Raw genomic sequence first — 22167 nt, forward strand, 5'->3', positions numbered from 1 at the left:
GAAAGGAGTTTTATTTCTCTTTTCTCGATCTAAGCCAGTATGCTACTTTACGGGACATGATGGGTGAAGGCGGAAGCTGATTTTAAACACGCTTGTCCAGAAATTTGTTTTATTTTGTCAAAAAGCTGACAAAAATAGTATTTATTTTAAAATTTAAAAATTAACGTGATTTAAAAAAGTTTTTAAAATCCACATTTGTTTCTTGGCTAAATATATGACTTTCAAAGAAAAATTCAAACACGAAAGTTTTCATTTTCATACACAAAATTACAAATAACCTTAGAAGTCTTAAGAGACTTTCATTTTCATGAAAGAAATTCGGAACCAAATTTTCTTCGATGCACACTTTGTATAATTTTATACATTTTTCTTACAATGAGACTTTTTCGTAAAGATCATAATTTTAAAATTAAGATACCACGACGAATATATTATAATAAAACCACCATCTTCGAATCATGTTGTTTTGGGTAAAAGAAGTATAAATTGTATAGACAGGTTCATATTTTCTAATCTATTTCGACTTCAAGACTTCGTTTTGAGTGGAATGAAAAATTTAAAAAATGAGACACACGCACCGAAAATTACGCCGCAACTCATTTTTCGCAAATGTCCTATGAATAAATTTAATTACCTTTCATTCAGAACTTGATCGATCGTATGGTATCTGCAATTGTAATGTTTTGATTGCAGGGTAGATACAAACTGATTAATTTTTTATTTATGCGAACTTAAGATCAACCGAGAGATTACTTACGAAACCTGTTTTTCGACACCAAAGTTCACGTTGTCTTCACCAAATAGCGCCATGAATTCCCTAAAAATAATACTCATCGAAAAACAACAGCCGATTGAAAATGCGTGTATTCGAATACCATATCAAAAAACTTGATGGCATTTGATAATCAAATTGTAGAAACATGATATCATTTATCAATTACGTTGTCCTTGTGATCACCTCCGTCTCAATCATCGGGAGATTCAGAGAACCGAGATTTCTCGATGTTATCCGGCGCATACAAAAACAAAAGCACACGCAGCATCGTCAGTGTGTAGTATAGCGCACGCACATACCGCCAGAATTCGCGCGCCACGGCCGTTTGTATACTTACTTATTATTTGCACGCGCTGATCTCATATCTGCGGACTGCGGAGAGCTTACAGCCAGCAGCGATTCAGTCTCCAATGTGGACTGCTCTGTGATACCGTGAGACTGTATAAGAGTTCAGCCGCGGCGAGCGAAAAAAACGAAAAAAATTATGGCGGGCTCGCGCGGAGCTTCCGCAAAATCAACCTTCACGTCGGCCGCGTTGAGTGTTGTTTTGGTGCTTTTGCTATCATTCCAGGTGGAAGCCAATCGCTTGAACGTACCCCGAGTCTTGCTACCCGTATTCAATGATTTCCCAGTGAATTTTACTCTCGAAGTTACCGAGGGTGGCTGCTACCGCTGGTGAGTTAGCCCCTCTATTTTGCGATTCATGAATGAAATCTACCCCGTTGTTCAACCTAGTCGTCTTTCAACGATCATCGAACACTAGAAGTTTCAACTATCAAACATTAATCGTAATTTAATCGGCATGAAACTTTGTTTAAAAACATAACCTTACTTTAAGTTGTTTGCCAATTTTGAAAATTAACGTTTTTAAGATGGAACAAAAACTCATCTTTGTAAATCAAAAATTGTTCAACTTAAAAAACAATGAGAAAACCATTTCAATTTTTTTGCGTATTATTTTAGGTCGACATCTAGACCCGATATAATTCGTTTGATACCAATAAACGAGGATTACGATCAATCATGCTCGATCGAGGTGATCGTACAGACCGTCACCAGAGATCCGACGAGAAAGACGGCAATAGTTCTCGCCGAAGATGTCGAGTCCGGACACTTTCTGCGATGCGACGTCATCGTCGACGCCATACATTCTCTAGCTATGGTTACAACTACCAGAGAACTATTTATAGAAGAGGCACCAGAAGCATTTGAAGTACGAGCCTACGATGAACAGGGTAACGAATTCACAACTCTGGCTGGCTTGGAGTTTAATTGGGAAATAGGATACATTGACAAAAAAGGAGTCTCAGTTACGGACAACTTACCAAACAATGTTTTAAGATTTATGACATTCCAAGAATCACCTTATGAAACTCCTCACTCTGTCGAAATGTTAGACATTGTTGGCAAGACAGGAAACATTGTACTGTTGGAAGGTGTCAAAACTGGCACAGCTAAAGTTTCTGTGAAAATACAGTATCCAGAATATAAACATGTATCTCCTGTTGAAGTTGAACTGATTGTTGTAGCAAATTTGATAATAATTCCATCTGATGTTACTATCATGCCATTTGATAGTTTTACTTACAGAATAGTGCAGGTATATTCATAATTAATTAAAACCAACTCAAATAAATTCAAACCAACTGATGTATAAAAATGATCTATTTTAGGTTCACCAAGGAAGATTAGAAGAAATTCATATTCCAACAAGTCAATATTACTTAGAAGCTGAGAACTCGCAAATCTGTGAGATCAATAATGCTAGAGCTAGTGCATATGCTTTAATGCTTGGGAAAACCAAAGTCAAATTATTTGATAAAAATGTTCACGAGGAATATGGTGTTATTTTACCTACAGCGACAGTTAATGTTAATGAAGTTGCATACATAACAATTGCTGCACTTCCTCACAGGACTAGATCACTCATAATGGGTCATACTCATGATCTTATTGTTGAAATGTTTGACAGGTAAATAATTTTATTCAAAATTTTAATTTGAAGAAAGATAAATTTTCATTTAAAATTTTTTAATTTCAGTAAAGACCATAAATTCTACATTGGTGAAAATGTTGAAGTAACCATGAAAATGAGTGAAAAATACTTTGATAAAAAATTCACCACTCATAACGGAACTCATGTTGTGACAGTTCCAATTTCTACTGGAACTACAGTCGTAGAGGCAACACTACATGGTGTTGTCAATAAAAAAGGAAAACGTGTACCTTTGAATCCAGAACTATCTGCAAGAGTAGAATTTACCATTCATTCTGCAGTTGCCATTGAACCTAGAGTTTTGGCACTTCCATGGGACCCTACAGTAAAAACTAGATATGATGTAGCTTTGAAAGCTAGTGGTGGAGATGGTTCCTACAGCTGGACCAGTCGACAGCCATCAACAGTCAGTGTATCTCAAAGTGGTGCTTTGAAAATTTTACAAAAGGGCACTGCTGATATTACAGTCTCACTAGTTAGAAATGTACACAATCGTGATGCAGCCAAAGTTTATGTTCTCGAACCAACTAAGCTTGAAATTGTTCAATACCTTATGGAAGCTGCTGTAGGTGAAGTTATATACTTGCATGTTGCTTTGTTCGGTGAACTGCATGATGGCTCGGAAGTCCGCATGATTCCATTCAACGATTGTCGAGATCTTGCTTTTGAAGTAGACATTCCCGACGGTACTTTCGTTGAAATCGATGCAGGAGATATCGAACCCGTCGGTACAGCTTGCACCACCGTGGCCATTGTTAGTCAATCGATTGGAATATCAAAAGTCTCAGTCACCTATGGTCGAAATCTCACCGATAACGTCACTGTATCCGCTTACGAACCTTTGCTCGTCGTTCATCCACCAAAAGCTGAAACGCTTTTGGCAGTAGGTTCATCAAGAAATATTGTTTTCCGTGGAGGACCGAGAGCATGGTCCGGCTTAATGCAAGGCTATGAGAGAGAGATCCACGTTAGTGATAAAAACGTTCTTGAAGTCATTCAACAGGAAACTCACGATGAAGATGTATCGATCTTCCGAGTTTTGTGTAAATCTATTGGCGAGGAATATCTCACGTTCAACGTGCACAATATCCCAACTCAATCAAATTCTAAAGGAGGCGAAGCTTTGGCTTCTGTCAAAGTTACCTGTGGTAAACCAAGATATATCTCGCTTCAGCCTGAATTCAAGGAAGGTCTTAACTGCCCGGTTACCGATACCGATCGGATCGTCGCCAGAAGCGAAGAGTCGTTGAAGATGATTGTTGTCGTCAAGGACGAAAATGATCGGAAATTCGACAACATAACTAGTTTGAGTATTGAATGGAACGTCAAGCCACCTGGCAGTGCCTTAATGGAAACACAGTTAGGAAGTTTAGAGCAAACTTTTGTCGATTACCACGTACATCTACCTAAAAATCACTATCAACTGGTAGTACCGAAAAAGTACACAGACGGTCTCACGCTCAAAGCTAAAATTACTGGTTATCAAAAGAGCATCCTTTCAAGGTAATTGCATTTTCGTAATATTTTCGAAATTAAAAATTGTAGAATTAATGAATCATATGAAAATGAATTTTTTTTAATGTTGTTTCTAGATTCCGCATAACACCAGAATATCCAGCATTTCCAATTGAGAATGACAGAGGCACCTTGGTAACACCAGTGATCGAGAGCAGTGTCGATATTTTCCTAGTCAATGATACAACGATTTATCCAAAGCGCCTCAAGATCCTTAACGATCCTAACAGCAAATACTACCTGCAAGTATCTCAAGGCTCTGGTTACTACGAGTTGGTTTTGAGCAATCACGATGTAGCTGATGTTCGTTACGTCGAACCTACTCGCACCATTAGCATTGTACCACGTACTTCGGGTATGCTCCACATTGCTTTGGTCGACCAGTGCCTGGCATCCGAACCTGCCGAAGTTGAGATCGAGGTTCAACAGCTAGCATCTCTCGAAGTGGAGTGCATTAATAAGGTCGAGATTGGAACTTTTGTCATGGCTAAACTCCAGATGTACGATACCAACGGTGCCCTCATGATGCTACCCGTGCTCGAAGCTCTCGACATCAAGGTCGAAACCGAGAACGGATACATTCAGATCGAACGTGTGGACGCTAAAGAGTACGGTGGAGCTCCTTATGACAAAATCCTCTACTTGATCCATGGACTCGAGGAAGGAGAAGCGCAGATCGTATTCAGTAGCGGTGTTGGTGACAAGGCCATCAGAAGTGACGTCCTTGTTGTACAAGTTTTCTCGCCCTTGCAACTTCTACCAAAGAATCTGACTACATTAGTTGGCACCATATACCAACTTTCTACCGTTGGAGGACCTAACAACGCCGAGATTGAGTTTTCTACCGATGATGAATCAGTGTTGACCATAGATGGTAGCGGTGTCATCGAAGGAAAGGCGACAGGTCATACTACCATTTACGCTAAGGCCGTCGGCGAAGATGCTCGAGGCAAGAAAGTCGTATTTTCTCAAGACAAGGCTGAAGTCCGTGTAATACTATTGGAAGGAGTAAAGATCGTTGTACCTACAACAAGAGTCAAACTTGGTGCAGTGATTCCAGTCTGGGCATTTGGTATACCCGATCATCTCACGCCCTTGGTCATTGGATCGATGAGATCACCTTTAGTATTTTCATGGGTCACGAGCGATAGCAACCTCATGAGCCTTCACGAAATGTACGAGGGAACTGGCATCAACGTCAGATACCAAAATGAAGTGACTCTACGTGCCAGAGCTAATAAGCCAGGCGTCGTCACTCTTCAACTAACTGCCTCGACTCCCTGTAACGTTCTCGGAGGCTGTCGCGGTATCATGCCAAGTTTTAGCGCAGCGATTAAGATTGAAATATTTGAAGAACTGCGGCTGATGAATGACGAGATGAATCAACCATCTTTGACACTCATAATGGCACCGAATTCTTCCATGAAAATCAAAACGAACCGTGACAAGCAGGGCATGATGACGTACAAAGTACTAACCGACACTCAGAGTACTAGCGCCGAAGTTGAAGATTCCAATGCTCTCAGCTCGGTATCTAATATCATAAGCGTTGACAGATACGGAAATCTGAAATCCGGAGATCAGTATGGACATGGCATTATTCAAGTGACTAACGTCGAAGCTTACAGCTCCAAACAAACACTCACTATTGCTGTCTACGTAAGTAAGCTCTTTATCATTTGAATTTTCCTGGTTTAATGCGATGTTTCTTTTAGGTAAAGCCAGTACACTACGTCATGCTATCGCTAAAATCGAACGTCCGTATTAGAAACGGTGAGGAGCTTACCATGTTGCCAAAAGGCATGGATTTGGATTACATTTTAGAATGCTATGACAGCGTTGGATCCAAATTCAACGCAGCCCACGTAGACTTTAAAACACTCTCCAGTCGTACAGATCTTGTCACTTTCACGCAAACCGCTGAAAATACCGTTAACGCTAAGTTTTTGGAAAACGGAGAAATTATTGTAAAGGTCTTCAATGAAAAATATCCTAATGGCATATTTGATTACGTACATATGACTATTGGTGACGTACTCTTCCCAACAAAAGTAAGATTATCACGACTTTTTTAATATTTTAAAAATGAAAGTAATTAATTTTTTTTTGTCGTTTTCAGTCTACACTGACTGTTGGCGATGTGGTTTGCTTTTCCATGCCACTATTATCAGCTGATGGCGATTTAGGATACTGGCAATCTTCAGCACCTGAAATCCTTCATGTTGATCCTGTTACTGGCATCGGTCGTGCTCGCAGTCCAGGCGTAGCACTAATCAAGCACAGTATTGCTACTTCGTTACGAGACGAAGTCGAAATAACCGTGAGTCCGATTGCCAAAGTGACATTATTGCCATTGAAGGGCAAAAATATCACCGGTATCGAGACGTTCAGTGTGCCGCTGGTACTGAAAGGAAAGCACGAATTGGTCAAAGAAAATAATGTTCTATCTCGCGGTCTTGGAGGATGTAGAACGCAAGCTTCTTACACGTTGAGTCATTATCCAATTATATGCACTGTTCAATTTACCCCGTTGCACTCTACTGTTGGTATAAAGGATCTGTTTTATGCCAAACCTCGTTTTGACATTGCCACTGGTGAATTTATGATTTTATTAATGAATAACGACTGTCTAGAAAAATTGATTTTTGATTTTAAATACTTTCTGCAGGATTTTACTACTGTGATATAATACCAATGGGATTGCCATCTGTATTATCTAGTACTCTGGAAACTAAACTGCGAATCAATGCCCTTAGTCGGGATATTGAAGGTACACCCGTAGAAGTTTCTTACCTTCCTCCCATGTATATTCCTACAAGGGAAATCATATTTTTGAGTGCTCTTGGTCAAGACGTACCAACAGCTAATCTTGATATTTACGGACTGCCACATGTTTTGGAACATATCATTGTGAGTTTTTTTATACTCAGTCGAGTTTTATGTTATTATTTTAATACTCACAAATGGTTATTTTTCTAGATTGAAACTCCAGAAGAAGTGAGCGTAGGTGCTCGACAATATTTATCAAGGAATTTAGCTCAGTATAAATTGAGTTTGACTCAAAATCAAGATGAAGTTCAAGGCCGTAAAATTATTATCACTAACGAACTTACGAAGCAAAACATATCGGTAACTATCGTCAAACAAATATCTATTATTTCAAATGATTCCAAAAATTTTAAATAAAATGTTTTTTAGTTATTGATCAGAGTACCCAAGTATGATCAATTTCCAAGGATTTCTGGCATTCACTGGGTTGACTATATGTACTTCCATAGGTACACATTAGGAACTCTCGTCATTTTAACTATTTCATTCTTCCACTGTGAGTTGACATGTTGATAACTGAAATTAACAAATTTTACAATACAAATTAATCATACCACTTTTCAGATTGGAAAAATACCATGACCCACGTCGATGTATCAGTAAAAAATAAAAATGTTTATGGTAAGTAAAAGTTTTGACGGATAAATCATGAATCATAAATTATTTAAATGACACTCGATGTTTAATTTCAGCTGAAAAATGTTCACCTCCGTTGAAAAAGCCCGGCTCTGCATCTATGAATCAATCTAGCTCGTCTAGTCCCGGTAGTCCAGGTTCACCATTTAATAAACCGTTTTCAGCGTTTGAACCTGTTTACGGGGATCCGCGTGGTTTTTTCACGCCAAATACAAGGAGAAATCGAACTTGTCTATAAATTTAAAGCCTGACAATAGAATCACATTGATTCAGTAATCAAAAAAATCCTATTAATTTACATTTATCTTCAATATTTATGACGCTTATAAGTTTGTTCTTATTTTCATTACTATAAAGAAGCTGTTTAAACTGCCATAATACATTAACTTACATAATAATTTTTATAGCAGCTCATAAATGTAAATAATGTTGTAATTATAGTTGTAAAACAACGAGACAATACTCTAGAAAGAAATGGTAATGTTACTTAGTCAAATGAACTTTTTATAAATAATGGTTCTCGGATGTTTGAATGATGAATGTTTTTTTGTAACGACTGAAATTTTTTCAAGTCAAGTTCTTTCAAGCAAGATTCATTAAAGAATATTGATTAACTTTTGATACACAAGAATATTATGAATTGATGTTGTTTAAATGGAAAGAGTATGCATCAGAAAGATACAATATGAAATGTTGATAAATGTTACCAGCTAAATGAACAGACTTATTTTTTCGGGTTAGATATTTTGCATTAATTTTTATGGTTATTTTTTTTTAAGCTCAGTCATATGTTAGAATTTGAAATTAAATTATTAATCACTTTTTTTTTCTTTTTTTTTTTTAATTTTTCATCGTTTGATGTACATGTACAATTATTACAAAAAGGTTGATAACTTTAAATGTATAAGCACTGATTTTTGTGATCAATTAATCAATAGGGACATGTATTCTTTAATGGTATTTTATACTAACTGTAAATCAATTGAAAGTTCTGTAAATAACATTGTACTTCTAAAGAAGTATAATGAATAAGACTTTTTTTAAATAAAAACTTGAATTTAATATACACAAGTAATATTTATTTAAAAATTCAAAGTATTAAACACATTCGTCGTTCACAATCACACGAAAAATAGTTTCTTAACTAAACAATTCAGTTATAAGCACGATAACTAGTAACTTAATGCTTTTTTGTACCCTTTGAGAGTTTTTCATATTTATGTTTGCTGGAGAACCACAAACCGAATGGAATAGCCAAAGATGGTAAAGTCATCACAGCAAAAGCAGCCCAATCAACCTATAAAAAATTAATTTATGAATAAGTATATGTGAATTAATATATTTTATCAACATATTTTAAATAAACTATAAGTGAACTCACAACATGGGATGAGAATTTTTTGTTGTACTCTTTGTACGAGGTGAAGAAAGCCATACCAGGCTCGCTGCTGGCAGCAACCTGTAGCATGGGAGCATCTTCTTTCCTTCTGTAGAGAACCTCAGCTGAAGTGAAGTTGAAGTATCCAGCTTTTCTGGGCCTAACAACAACGGTGTGGGTCACATTGGTATTTGGTGGCACTCTGTCAACTCTGGCACTCAATTCACCACTGACATGGGCAAAGTTATCTGGATCAAAAGAGTTATCGGTGATCTCTACTTCCAGAGCTGCTGAGCTACCAATATTGAAGACGGTGTACTAAAAAAATTCAATACAAATAATATTTAGCATGTGGCATGATTATTTTTTATAAATAATAATAATCAGACTGAAGAAATTAATTGATACCTTGACAATAACATCCATGTTCTCAACAAGATATTTATTGTGAACATTTTTGGATACCAACAGACGAGCACCCTCATCTTGTTGCACCTGTTCCTCCTCACCGCAGACAGCCATAAGGACTGCAGCAGCCACGAACAACAAAAATTGACACTTCATTCTGAAAATAACATGAACCATATTTAAATTCTTTTCACCAATGCATGTAAAAAAAATTGCACATATTTTTGATGACGATATGGTAAAATCCGTTTGCTGTCTTAAATAGCAAAAATTCACAGTGAACTATTGCAGTGCATCGGTTTTTCCATAATCATCACTAAAAATGATCAACTACAAAAAATATCAACATATTGAAAGTTTCCAGACAATCGCTTGCATACAATATGTATGGCAGAAAGACACGCGTATGTTTGCAAGCGCACGTTCATCAAGTTCCCATTAAACTCCAAATAGATAAATGAAAAAATTCACAAAACTCTTCAATTTTCATTCAACTCGAACGATACGGAAAAGTCGCAGGATTTAAGTGCAAATAAAACAAATTCGAAAAGCAATTTCACAATTAAAACGTACCTGACGTGTAAGCTGAGATACACTTGGTTCACTACAAGCAGGGCCTCTGATGCGAACCAGCAGAGTATGGGATGATGACGATATGGCCGGTGGCAGCAGTGACTCGCGGCACCGTATGTAAGTTTGATTCCTATATGTGTACGAATTATACAACGACGTGAAGCGAGAAAGAGACGGATATACGGGCCTCGAAGCGACGTTATGTGGCGCTTCGATATTTGCTCCGAAGCGAAATTGTGTATTTCGAGACTTTGCCACGTATGTTTGGCAAGTCGCCGCTGCTGGTCCCGGCTTTACGGGATAAGTTGGATACCCATTTCAGCGCTATATCACAGTCTCACGCTGATTGAGTAGCTCTTGCGGTATAATAAGTCTCGGCTCGTAGCGCGTTCATCGAACTCGTGGTAAATCGGAGCGTCGAGCGGCAGACTCCATCATCAGTTGGTAAATACGAGTCGACTCGTGAAAGCTCGCTGTCGCACATAAACATGATTCTGGCCCTGGGTGTTTTGCTTGTGTGGACTAACGTCCGCGGCTGCTGGTTCGTCCTCCAGACCCTGGCTCTGGCCATCGAGCAGGCATTCATCCCTTAGTTATTGTGTTTTTCTCAAGTTTGAAGCTGCGAGTCGAGGGCTGAGAGCATTTTGACGTTTCGCCATGAGCTGTTTTGACGCGAGAGTCGCCGTTGTCGATTATCTAGAGTATTCAATAGCAAAGTGTGACAATTCTATTGTTTAGAAACATTTTAGCGACTTAGCATCTCTACTTGTGACTGCTTAACATGGCTACTGCTAAAGTTTATCAACCAGATCAGGAACTAGAGACTAGAGTGAAGAAAGGTACAGTTTGTGTTTGTGTGTTTTTTTTCCTCACTGTGTAACTTACAAATCATCATTTTTTGCAGCAACCGAAAGGATATCAGAAAATCTTCACATAGTGGCCAATGAACCGTCTCTGGCATTTTATCGTTTACAAGAGCACGTTAGGAAAGCTTTGCCACCTATGGTGGAAAAAAGAGTTGAAGTATTAGCCCTGAGGCAACAATTGCAAGGTCGCTGCTACGATGTTGAATATGCTGTAACTGCAATCAAAAACATGGAAGGCGCTACTAAGAGCTTTGAAAATACCATGGAGCTTTTGAAAAATGCAATATTTTACAAGCAACAAATCAAATACGAAGAGCAGAGACGCAAGAAAGCCGAAGGAGGTAACAGAGACTCTATGTACAAAAGACTTTCAGCTCATATCCCTACATTGCCAGAAGATCTAACTGATGTGGTCAGAGAGACAGCCAGCAGAGTAGAGTCAATGATGAGTCATGCCAGACATTCTAATGCGGAGAATCCCAAAACCAATTAAATTACTGATGTGACCAGAATACATTTGATTGGGGATCAACTTATTATGCATTCTTTGTTTCTTAGTTAGCTTGAAATTTCATAGGAAATAAGAAAATAAGGACTGATTTATTGTCTTCGTTGACTCAAAGTGTAAATAAGTTTATTGGAATTGTATTATTCAGTACACAGCCTTATAGTCTTTGTCCATGATTTTAATTTTAATTTATGGCAGTATTGTAGAGTTATTGGACAAAAACATTGTATAAAGTTTCGAGCTTAAAATATTTTATAAATGTTTAATAAAAGTTGTTAATTGATATTATCAAGAAATTAAAAAAGACACTAATTTTGTTTATCCTACGAACGAAACGAATTCCCTATCTTACCTACTCTGTTGTGTATAGCGTGATTAAGCTCGCGACCACGAGAAAGCGTTGACAGTTTATGTAAATCAAGATGTATTGAAAAGCCGATATAATCGTGCTAAACGGCCTCGAGCGATTGGTTCAAAGATTGAAGAAACACACATTTTCAGAGATTCAAGGTAAAACTCGCCAGTATTCGACCAATTGAGAAATCGTACGATGTAGTATCGGCCCATTTGCTTGGATTTGATTCCATTGAATAATTCGAATTCTTTTTAAAAAAGCCGATAAAATATTTTTAAAAAGCTCAAAAGTCAACTACTGGCATTGAAAATACAAACGATTTTAATGATCTTCGAATAAATTCAAACCGTCGTTCGAAACTTGAAAATTCGATGGTCAAGCTCGATCGAGTGCTTCAACATACTGCTTATTGCATATCGAGTGGTAATTATTGCGCTCGAAAAGCTCACCCTGCCCCGTCGCCCCACTTGTACACAACTCGAGTGCAGTATAATGTGCATGGCTCAACACGTGCTTTGCCCAGAAAACGCATGCGCAGGCCAAATTAAACAAAAATTAATCGACCTCGGTCAGCGCAAAAGTGCACAAAAACTGCATCTCGCATAGTGTACCTACGGTCGAGAGTACCTACTCGCGGGCAACCCTTTCCTCTCCTTGACTGGCGCAGCAGCAGCAGCAGCAGCAGTAGTGCTGCTGTTAGCTGTATATTATATGCAGCTGAAAATCAGCTGGTGTGCGCGCTCACGCTGCACGAGAGTAGCAGCAGCTGTGGTGCGTGCTCTGCAACGCAATCGCGTGAAAGTCCAAAATTCGCGTGTGTGTGCAGTACAGTAGTGCAGTTGCTTCGCTGTGTGGGGAGGAACAAACGGTTTTACACACACGCACGTCATACAGCACCGATATAGTGGTGGTAGTTAGTAGTATAAGCGATGGTGGTGGTGGTTGTGCAGAAGTTATACTGCCGTGGTGGTAGTGGCGGTGGTGGTGGTGGTGGTGATGTGTAAAAGCACGCTTCAGGCCAAGCAAGTAAGTCGTCGTCGTCGTCGTCGCCGTCGTCGTCGCTCGTTATGTGATATTTTTTTTTTGTTTTTCGAAAGCAGCGACGCGTGTGCGTGTGCGTGACTTTTTTTTCATTAACCAGTGCGTGCGTGAGTGCGTGCGTGTGTATGTGTGTGGTGCCTCGGCGAAAACCGAATACATTGACGTTACTCACACACGGACACTCGTTTAATAAAACTTGGGCGCTGTGATAAGTTGTCAGATCCGACAGAGACAGAGAGCTCGAAATAATCACAGCCTCGAGGAATGACAGGTCTCCGAGAGCTGACGTCTTCGCTTGGGATCTCCACTTTTTTTTGGATAAATCAAGCTTGAGTGAGTTTTATAGGTGCTTCACGCACACCATTGCATGCATTATCGTATCATCATAAGCTCTCTTGTGTATTCTTAGTTAGCCGCGGTAAAATATCGTCGTCGTCGTCGTCGTGTAAACAGGCATACAGAAAGCTTTCTGCTACGCCGTGACTACTGCTGCAGAGCACTTTGCACGACTCTTTGCTGCAGCAATGCAGCAGCAGCCTCCGTATACTATCGTGTCTCAAGGGGGAGGTTATGTCATGTGTGCCAGGTAGATTTTATAATGCCTTCTGCTACGCACGACGCGCCGAACGAGTTTTCCGCGTGTAGCTGCGGCAGCAAAGTTTCTTGAATCACGCGACCGAGTTTGTCGAGAATTTTTTCCCCGCAGCGAGTATCGACCAGATAGAGATAGCGCGAAATTTATAGGTTATACAATTGGAGCAGCCCTAAAGCATCCGAGTCGTTCATTAGCACGATGTTGCTCGTTATTTCGCGTCTCGGCTGTCAACGATGATCGCCGCAGTGTGTTTCGTCTTGTTACAAAAAATCGCACAATCGTCGTCATCTGCTGCTGCTGCTTCTGCTGCTCTGCATCATCTAGTCATGGTTCGAGCGATATGTATAGGTGTATTATAACGAGTTGCTCTCTCGTGCACGCTTACATAATGCGGCCGCCGCACACACACACACACGCGCGCGTATTACAGCTAAAAAAGCGCGTTGTATATTGGACTCGATTAACCGAAAATCCGATATCGTCCCCCCTTCGTGTAAGTACGCTCGATGCATGTCTGTGAGCGCGGGCATGTGATGCATTTTTAAAATTACGAATCGGTATAAATACAGGTACACAAATATCGGTCATACGCGAGAAAGACGTGTGCAAGTATAAGAAAGCTTATACGACGAGATCTCAATCGGTCGACGTCTCTTTTTTCCACCGCACACTGCAGTGCTGCGTGTAAGTGCACGATGTTGCATCATCGAGTGCGCGCTGCCGCCGATCGGCGGTCTACAGGCAGGCAGGCTTTACTTTTATAAAAGGGGGCAGCTTTTTTGCCGCTGCCGCCGATCAGCGGCAGCGCGCAGGTGCATGTGCTGCTGCCTCATACCTGCCGGGACAAAAGTGGAGCAAACGCACACATGCATACAACTTTTAACCGGCAACGGCGAATTATAAAGCAAAAGTTGATGCATCGAGGCGAGCTGTGCTTATAGTGCAGTGCTGCGAGAGAGAGAAATTGATTATGTATCGATTGAACCCCAGAGCTATGTACTCCAATTTCTTCGATCGATATTTATTTCAGAGCCTGCGACTCTAGATCGGGCACGTAGTCAGCGCATTGCGCCGCCCGAGAGTTTCATTTATCATTTCTCATATATACTACATGTAACGCAATTATATGCTTCGCACTTCCTTTGAACTTTGCCTCTATCTTTCCTTCTCTTTCTCTCGATACTGCAGCTACATCTTATTCGCCTCGCGCGACAAGTGCATCGCATGCATCATAATGCACACAATCGACGTCGACTGGGTTTTTCATCGTTCTACCGCGTTATTTTCGTAAACTTCTCAATAAAATTTAATGTCAAAATAACATTTCGCGTCTGCACTGGAAATTCCTTCTTTTTTCGTATTTTTCTCGCATTTTTTGTTTTTGTGGTTTTTGTGTAGCTTTGCCGCGAAGCGACGCTTTTTCAAGTTCAAAGTTAATTCCATTATTTTAATTGTCACGAGGCGATGTGCGGTTGTCGTTGTCGTCGCGCCGCACGAGCAAATTATGCAAGTTCATATCTCTCTCTTCGAGGAGCTTTTGCAATCCGGCTTTTTACGATGAACAACATTATAATATGCGAGAGAAAGAGAGCCGCGAGTCAATGTAGGTAATGATAATAAGTGCATACACTTGCTGCCGCAGGCACTGTTTACTACATACATCCCTTTTTCAGTGATTCACGCGCTTTGGGAGAAAATATTATATTAGTTTTTCCGCTGTTTTTCCACACGCGCCGATTTAAAATGTGTTTGCATCATTTATCTCGCCTTTTGGTGTATACACATTGTAATGACTGTCTCGACATAACAGAATTAATTTCTCTCCCTCTCCCTCTGTCTCTTTCTCTTTTCGCACGCTGCAGGCTCGTGACTATAGTCCCTCTTCTCAAATAAAATAATTGATTGCGCTATATATACGGTATATAATAGCGGTAGAGATCAAGAAAAAGAAACACGAGATTTCGAGGCATCCAAAAATGAATATTCGATAAGCAACGTACTCACGAGAGAATGTCTAAAAATACAAACTATTACATGTCCGGCATTCTTTTTCTTTTCATTATAGCGGTATATATTATTTTTTAATTAAAATTGTTGAGCGATATTTTGCAACTTTTGCTCTCTGTCAGAATTGTGACCGCATGCGAGGATCCAACGCATATTTCGAATCGTTGCGATTTAATTTAAAGATGATACCCACGATAAAAAAAATTGAAAGTAAAAAAAATTCGCAAATACCAAAGTCTTGTGACAATCGACAGCGGCAGCCAGGCCAGATGTGCTATATGCTCCACGTGCAGCAATTTTCGCATTTGACTATTGGAATGATTTTAAAGCGCGTCGATTTCATAATATGTCTTTACTACTACTAGCCTCATTTATTTTTCAGCCCAACCTGTTATAAAACTTTTTTCCTTCCTTCTTTTTTGTTCCAACAATTACATCATGTGCCGTAATACGGTAGCGGCTTATAGCCATTTGAATATTTGTGTCCACGAGCTGCCTATAGACAAAATATTTTTCACACCGAATCGTTGCGCGCATACTTACTTCTCCTTTTTGTCGCCCCTCAAGGCGAATCCGATAAATTTACAGATTAACGATTCAATTATATATGCGCAGATTGCGTGTTATGCATTTTCTAATAAAAAATAATCCTTCTTTTCGGTGTATAAATAACATAAAATTCCCGAGAAAATATTTCCTGCCGCGTGACAATAAAAGTAAAGCAACAATATTAAAACCTGTGCGCGAGCATTTGACAAAATAGCCTCGTTGAATATGCAAATTTCGTGTCAATCAAAATATTTTTCCGTCGAAATTCGAATCGTTGATTATTGCAACGAAAAAGAAGAAAAAGTTCAACGAACAGGCTCGATGCATTTGTATACTCATAATCAACGCTTTTATCAATGGAAGTACTTTACCTCTCTCGTATCTAAAATATTTGTCCTCCTCTTACTCGTTGAAGAGAAATAATATAAACTCGAGTCTAGACGCATTAATCACGATTAATTATGATAAAAAAAAGAGCAGCAGCACACACACACTCGAGAAACGCACTTAAAATATGAATTGTAATGTTGTTGCGCGCTGGATGGAATCGATTCGGTGCCTTGTATATATGCGGCTCTCGAGCTCGCGGGCGCGCAGCAGCATATTACAATCTTTTTGCAAAAAGAAACGACGAAAAGATCAGCGGCAGCAGCGTGCGCCACGGCTGTGCGTACCTTACGGTTACGTAAGGAGCGGTCGCGCGTATACGGTTGCATATACGCATACACAAACGAAATGACTTTTTACGCTCGATGTAAAGAGAGAAGAAGAAAAAAAAAGGCAGCTGCAGCCAGCGAGCGTGGAAAAAAATCTCATCAATGAATTTAGGTGTGGTCGATAAAGTATAATATTGAGAAATTGCAACACGTTGGTCGTTGCAATGCTGTTGGTGCTATACGAATCGGCTAATGCCGCATGCACTCGCTCGTATATACTTTTGGCAAACGCTGCATAATAATTGAACGCGGATCGCACCTATATCCTCGCGCAGAGACTTTTGTCACTGCTTAAAATAAGCTCTCGGCTGCTGCTGCTGCTGCTGCTGCTGCTGCTGCTGCCCGAAAAAAGTGACATAACCGTGAAATATATATTTCGAAATACTCTCGTCGATAATACTTCGCGATGCGGTCAAAAATCGTGTCTGCATTTTACGCACGAAGGAATTTCGAGAGATTCCACAATTCGGACTTACCTGTATATAGTAATAATATGTGCGACTTACAATCAAACCGAGAGATAAGCCATAAAATTCACACTATCGGGAGCTTTTATTTAGCCCGAGGGCTCCTATTTTTTTCCTTTTATTTAATCTTTTTTTTTCATCTTGATTCTTTTTGCATAACGATCTCGAAGGTCGGCCGGCTTATATATATAGCGGACTATGTGTATATATAAGTGCGCCGCCGTCATTTCGCTGTAACAGCACCGCATGTATTTTTTATATATATAACCGATCGCGTCTCTCTCATCCCCAATAATCATAGAGCCAAGCCATAATCTCTCGGTCATTATGCATAAACCATTTCCTCTGATATAACGTCTTGTCGTCGTCCACGTCGTTCGATATTGACACCATAATCTCTGGAGTTGTCTCTCAATCCTTATGTGCTCCTCTCTCGCTTATATAGTATAGCTCGTGTGCGGCGTCGGCGGCGGCCGTACAGAAAAAGGGGGCCAGGGACACGTGCGTGTGTGAGTGAGGTGCGAAACGAAACACATATCTTTTGCTTTGCTTGCTTGCTTACTCGCTCGCTGCGCGACGGACATGCGTTTCAAAGTGCACGTATACTCGCGAGAGCTCTACTCTCTCGTCATCGTAAAGCAAAGCAAAGTAAAATAATAAAAAAAAAACGAAGAAGAAGTAAATAAAAGTTTTATTTCACTTTTGCGCCGCGGCAGCGATCGGCAACGCGACTCGCGCGAATTACTGCACGGAAAGAAGTAAGTGCATGCTCGTGTGCACGCCGCGGCAGTTAGTGTCGTTATATATGTATATTGTATGAATGTACGCGCGGGCAGTAGCAGTAGTAGCAGGTGATTGAACTTATCGCTCCGCGAGTCTGTGCTGTGCTGTGCTGCGAGTCGCGCACGCAAAAGATTTATCGCGTTCGTTCGTTCGTTTGCGAGCGCCGCGAAAGAGAGTCGAAATGCGCCGGAGATTTATTGCTCGGAGCTCTAGTATATAAATACAATGTAACGACTCAATCTGCATTTTTATTTATGTATTCAACTTTGCCTGACTGCTGGAGCTTGAGCTTCTGACAAACGCACGTGTATACTTTGACAGGCATCAATTCCGGGCGATGGTCTAGCAAAAATTTCTTGATCGCAACGGGGGCTTGTATAGCTATTACGACATATTATTTCCTCTCTCGCCGATCGATGATGCAAAAATGGATTTTTGGTCGCGTCTTTCGAGCGCGTCAATAACGGATTAATATCGTCGAAGAAACAAAAATAAGAAAAGGAATCGCAGAAAAAAACAGCAAAAGGTGCACACACATGTTATTGCAGTGACGCGTAATATTGAAAAAAAAGTATCGATAAGCCCACACTCGTGCGTCTTCTTCTTCTTCTCTCGATAATAAGTGCATGCCTGAAATACGCCTTAGAAAACATATATTACTTATAATTTTCACTCATTAGCATTTACGTCATCTCGTATTCCGGCCTATGCGTATGTGACAACGACGACGAAATTATGAATGACACAACAAACGTGCTGCATACACACACACACACACACATACTTTAACACAGTTTCCGAAGAAGCGACCATTATAACACATCCTTTTTGCGCGCGAATATACACACACGCGCGCGCGTAAGAGTAAGTTATTAGAAGCGAAACAAAATATTAAAAAAAAAAAAAAAATCTCCTGTAGCTCGTCGCACGATGACTCGACTGGAAATTTTACAACGAAACGAGGCGAGGCCTACTGCTATACACTGTGCCATTGCTGCTGTATGGGTGACAAAAGTATATGTCGTAATAATTAGCTAGTAAGTATACCGCGGTCTAATATAAACATCGCTCCTGCGGCGCGGTCGAGATAAAGTGTAATTCTTTTTTTTGTGCCTACCTCCCATTGCGTTAAGCGCGAATATATTGTCAGACAGACAGAGAGCCCTCTTCCTCTCGCGGTTCTCTGAAATTTTTTTTTGCGACACACGCGCGATTTTTACAGCTAGGGGAAAAAGTCGTCGCGAGATAGTGCCAAAGATAAAAAGTATCCGTATAGTGGTACTCGATCGTTCCGGATTTATAATTTATGTTTCGATGTGTAAGGAGAGCACAAAAAAAAGGTAATAAAACCACACTCGAGCTTTAATTAGTTCTCGCGTAGTAGTAATAATTCATGCAAGAAGCCCGAGTGTGTGTAATGTAATTCCCATTTAAATACACTCATAGATGATACATTATAAATGCGCTGCGGTGTCGCTTCTTCCCCGCTGTATATAGCGGCTGCTCGCGCTTAAGTGCACACGCGCGCGACGCGTGTCTACCGCAGGATTTTGCACAATTTTCCCATCATCTAGCTATAGGCGATTGTGCGATGGGAAGCCTGCAATAATCATCGTGTGTGTTCTCTCTCTCTCTGCGCGTCTCGTTACACATTCGACGTGAATTTGTATAAGTACCTCGCAGACATATACACACACGTGTGTTTTCTCGCGCGTCTACGACCTTGTTGCCGCGCGCGATCTATTATATTTAAATGCCTCTGTGTGTGACTCTATTGTATATACTTTTACACTGTATTATCGTCGCTGTCGAGTGCACGCACAAATCGATTTATCAATTAGACGAATTCGAGGCTCTTTTCATATACATTGTTATGCTTTTGTAATTAGGCACGTACTTGAGCGGCAAAAAATCTCTCCTTATTACATTATACGCGAGATATCGCGATGCAGCAGTCGCGGTAGCAGCCTCTTGGCGCGGCGATGTTTTTACTCGTGCGGCGCCAGTGCAGCTCGAGACAAAATATATAATAAGTCCCAAGAAAAAAAAAGAATCATCTCCGAGTCCTCTATTTTTATATTATTTTTTTATTGGAAAAACGTGAGTGCAGCAGTCAGTCTGTGTACACGTAGTCTCGAACATCGGCGGAATGGGAAATATTTTTCTCTTTCTTTTTCAGATTACAACTTTTTTTACGTGACTTCGATGACGCTTCGTTATTATATCGTCATCGCGCGCGGTTCGCACATTGTTTCGCGCATAATGTGTGGCATCGCGTAACGCGTTGGCGCCCGCTCGAGCGTCGTCCGCTGATTACAATAACCAAGAGACAAGACGATCGGAAAAGCGTTCTTTTATACAAATCGCGAAATTATGATTTCTGCCCCGCTTTAAAGGTCACTACCGCACAACGACGTCAATTGCTTGCAACTCCTTTTTTTTTCCTCTTTTGCGGACGCGAGCTATGTGTATACTCACATTTGTAACACACATTTTCTATTTATAGAAATCTTTTTCTAAGGCCCCTGCAGCGCGCATTTTTCACTCGGGCTTTGGGTGATTCAAAATCAAAGGAGAAATCGATAGCAGACGCTCAGCCATCTGCGGGCTATTTAAATATGTGCCAAGCTCGAGCGCGCAGAAGTTCAAGATCTTCCGAAAAAGACTATTATGGCAAAAGCTTCTCGGGATTGCGTTTAAATTTACGATACGATGATAAAAAAAGAAGAAGTAAAGAGACACCGCGCGCGAATCGATGATCCCGATTCATTTTTTTAATATATTTTCGGGGCTCATTTATTTCGCGGTCGAACTTGTAGTATTGCCTCACACGCCGACGCGTACTCACATCTCGCATCACATTACAGCTCGGTGAGGCCGAAAAATTGTAGAAATTCATGAATTCATGCCGCGCCGCTGATAATAATGCAAGGACGAGATTTTTTTTTGCAAAGAGGCAAAAAAAAGTAAAAAATTGACGCGAAGAAGAGGAAAAAAAAGAGATCTTTCCCACGTACATTTTGCGCGAGCTCCGATCGCCGCGTGTGTAATGGGTGTTTATAAGCGTCGCGCTTTCTCTTTCAAGGTCCAGCACACAAGAGCCTGAGCTGAGTGAGTGAGTGCGTATTATACACATTCGCGGGCGTGTTAAAATACTGCGCAGCGAAAAGCACAGCGCGATGAATCTTTATAATTTCTCTCTCAAAGTTTCGTCGGATTTTCAAATTTTTCTCAGCTCCAATGAGAGATAATAATGCTTAATAAACCATTTGTAGCATTTTATTATATGTTTTCATCCGCGAGCCGGAAATTCAGTCCCGTAAAAATATTTGTAACGTCCTCTTATCGTGATTATTGCACTCATTAGGAAGATGTACGCAAAAAATAAACAGCCAATATTGATCGTCGCGCTATGACGAAATATATTTTTGTCATCTTCGCCGCCGCCACCTGATTGATCGCCTTTGTTATAATTAATATTTTTTTATTAGCTCACGTTACACGGATCGTCATCGATTATGCTTTGCATCGAAACAATAACAAAAATATATTAGCCTGCCATTATTAGCCTGCGTGATCGTATTTTTCTCACCCTGAGTACACACACACCCACGTCGCGTCCAAAAAAATGAAATATGCGCAGCGCAGCGTTGACAGCAGCTGCAGCAACGACCGCAAGGTACGTATTGCACCAGCGACGCGCCTCGTAAGTCGTACCTATACCTATAATGCGTATATAAACATATAGATATATGAAAAAACGCAGCAGGCGTTGCAATGCGGAAAAATCGCAAATACGCGTGTGTGTGCGCGCGCGCGAGCCTTTGAACTGTAAAAAAAAATGAAGAAAAAAAAAGTTTGCTTCCGTGGAGCGTTGGCGCACACGCCTTGTAGTAGTATGTTTATTACTCCTTTTCGCGCGTATATGCACACGCGCATACAGCATGTACAATTATAATTTTGACTTGTAAATACGCTCGCCGAGAGTGAGAGTTGCGTTTAAATTATTTATGCGGCTTAGTGCGGTTTTTCCTGTCTCTCGGATATATAGAAAATTTTCAGCGGCAGCGGCAGCTCTTGTGCAGTTCGTATACTTGCTATACGGCGCTTTTCGCGGTATAAGATCCGCGCACGCATTGCGACTCAACGCCGATCGTTCGCGTCTTATTT

General features: G+C 40.3%; 4 protein-coding genes across 6 annotated transcripts in view; 3 read left to right on the forward strand and 1 right to left on the reverse strand.

Moving 5' to 3' along the window:
• The first annotated feature begins 1109 nt into the window (after nucleotides 1-1109).
• LOC106654785 (nuclear pore membrane glycoprotein 210) lies at nucleotides 1110-8382 on the forward strand. Its single transcript, XM_014374799.2, has 12 exons — nucleotides 1110-1450; nucleotides 1739-2375; nucleotides 2449-2747; nucleotides 2817-4274; nucleotides 4364-5945; nucleotides 6002-6337; nucleotides 6406-6880; nucleotides 6955-7196; nucleotides 7266-7415; nucleotides 7485-7611; nucleotides 7680-7736; nucleotides 7808-8382. Exons 1-12 carry the CDS (start codon nucleotides 1260-1262, stop codon nucleotides 7987-7989), a joined length of 5736 nt encoding a protein of 1911 aa, XP_014230285.2. The 5' UTR covers nucleotides 1110-1259; the 3' UTR covers nucleotides 7990-8382.
• A 426-nt stretch (nucleotides 8383-8808) lies between these two features.
• LOC106654790 (translocon-associated protein subunit beta) lies at nucleotides 8809-10213 on the reverse strand. The gene is made up of 4 exons (XM_014374808.2): nucleotides 10111-10213; nucleotides 9538-9694; nucleotides 9133-9447; nucleotides 8809-9048 (listed from the first exon to the last, which is right to left on the reverse strand). The coding sequence occupies exons 2-4, from the start codon at nucleotides 9691-9693 to the stop codon at nucleotides 8932-8934; spliced, it is 588 nt and encodes a 195-aa protein (XP_014230294.1). The 5' UTR covers nucleotide 9694; nucleotides 10111-10213; the 3' UTR covers nucleotides 8809-8931.
• A 238-nt stretch (nucleotides 10214-10451) lies between these two features.
• LOC106654482 (BLOC-1-related complex subunit 8 homolog) lies at nucleotides 10452-11707 on the forward strand. Its single transcript, XM_014374401.2, has 2 exons — nucleotides 10452-10949; nucleotides 11015-11707. The coding sequence occupies exons 1-2, from the start codon at nucleotides 10892-10894 to the stop codon at nucleotides 11467-11469; spliced, it is 513 nt and encodes a 170-aa protein (XP_014229887.1). The 5' UTR covers nucleotides 10452-10891; the 3' UTR covers nucleotides 11470-11707.
• Nucleotides 11708-11898: 191 nt separating this feature from the next.
• LOC106654786 (3-hydroxy-3-methylglutaryl-coenzyme A reductase) overlaps nucleotides 11899-22167 on the forward strand; it is a 30189-nt gene continuing 19920 nt past the window's right edge. Inside the window, exon 1 of one of the 3 annotated variants that reach the window (XM_014374801.2) lies at nucleotides 11899-11994. The gene's annotated coding sequence lies outside the window, so the exon portion shown is untranslated. Of the gene's footprint in view, nucleotides 11995-12577; nucleotides 12866-12941; nucleotides 13214-22167 lie in introns of those variants that run through there. The other 2 variants (XM_014374802.2, XM_014374800.2) reach the window with 2 other exon arrangements.

Source organism: Trichogramma pretiosum, unplaced genomic scaffold, assembly GCF_000599845.2.
Source record: "Trichogramma pretiosum strain Unisexual culture from Peru unplaced genomic scaffold, Tpre_2.0 scaffold46, whole genome shotgun sequence".
NCBI lineage: Eukaryota > Metazoa > Arthropoda > Insecta > Hymenoptera > Trichogrammatidae > Trichogramma > Trichogramma pretiosum.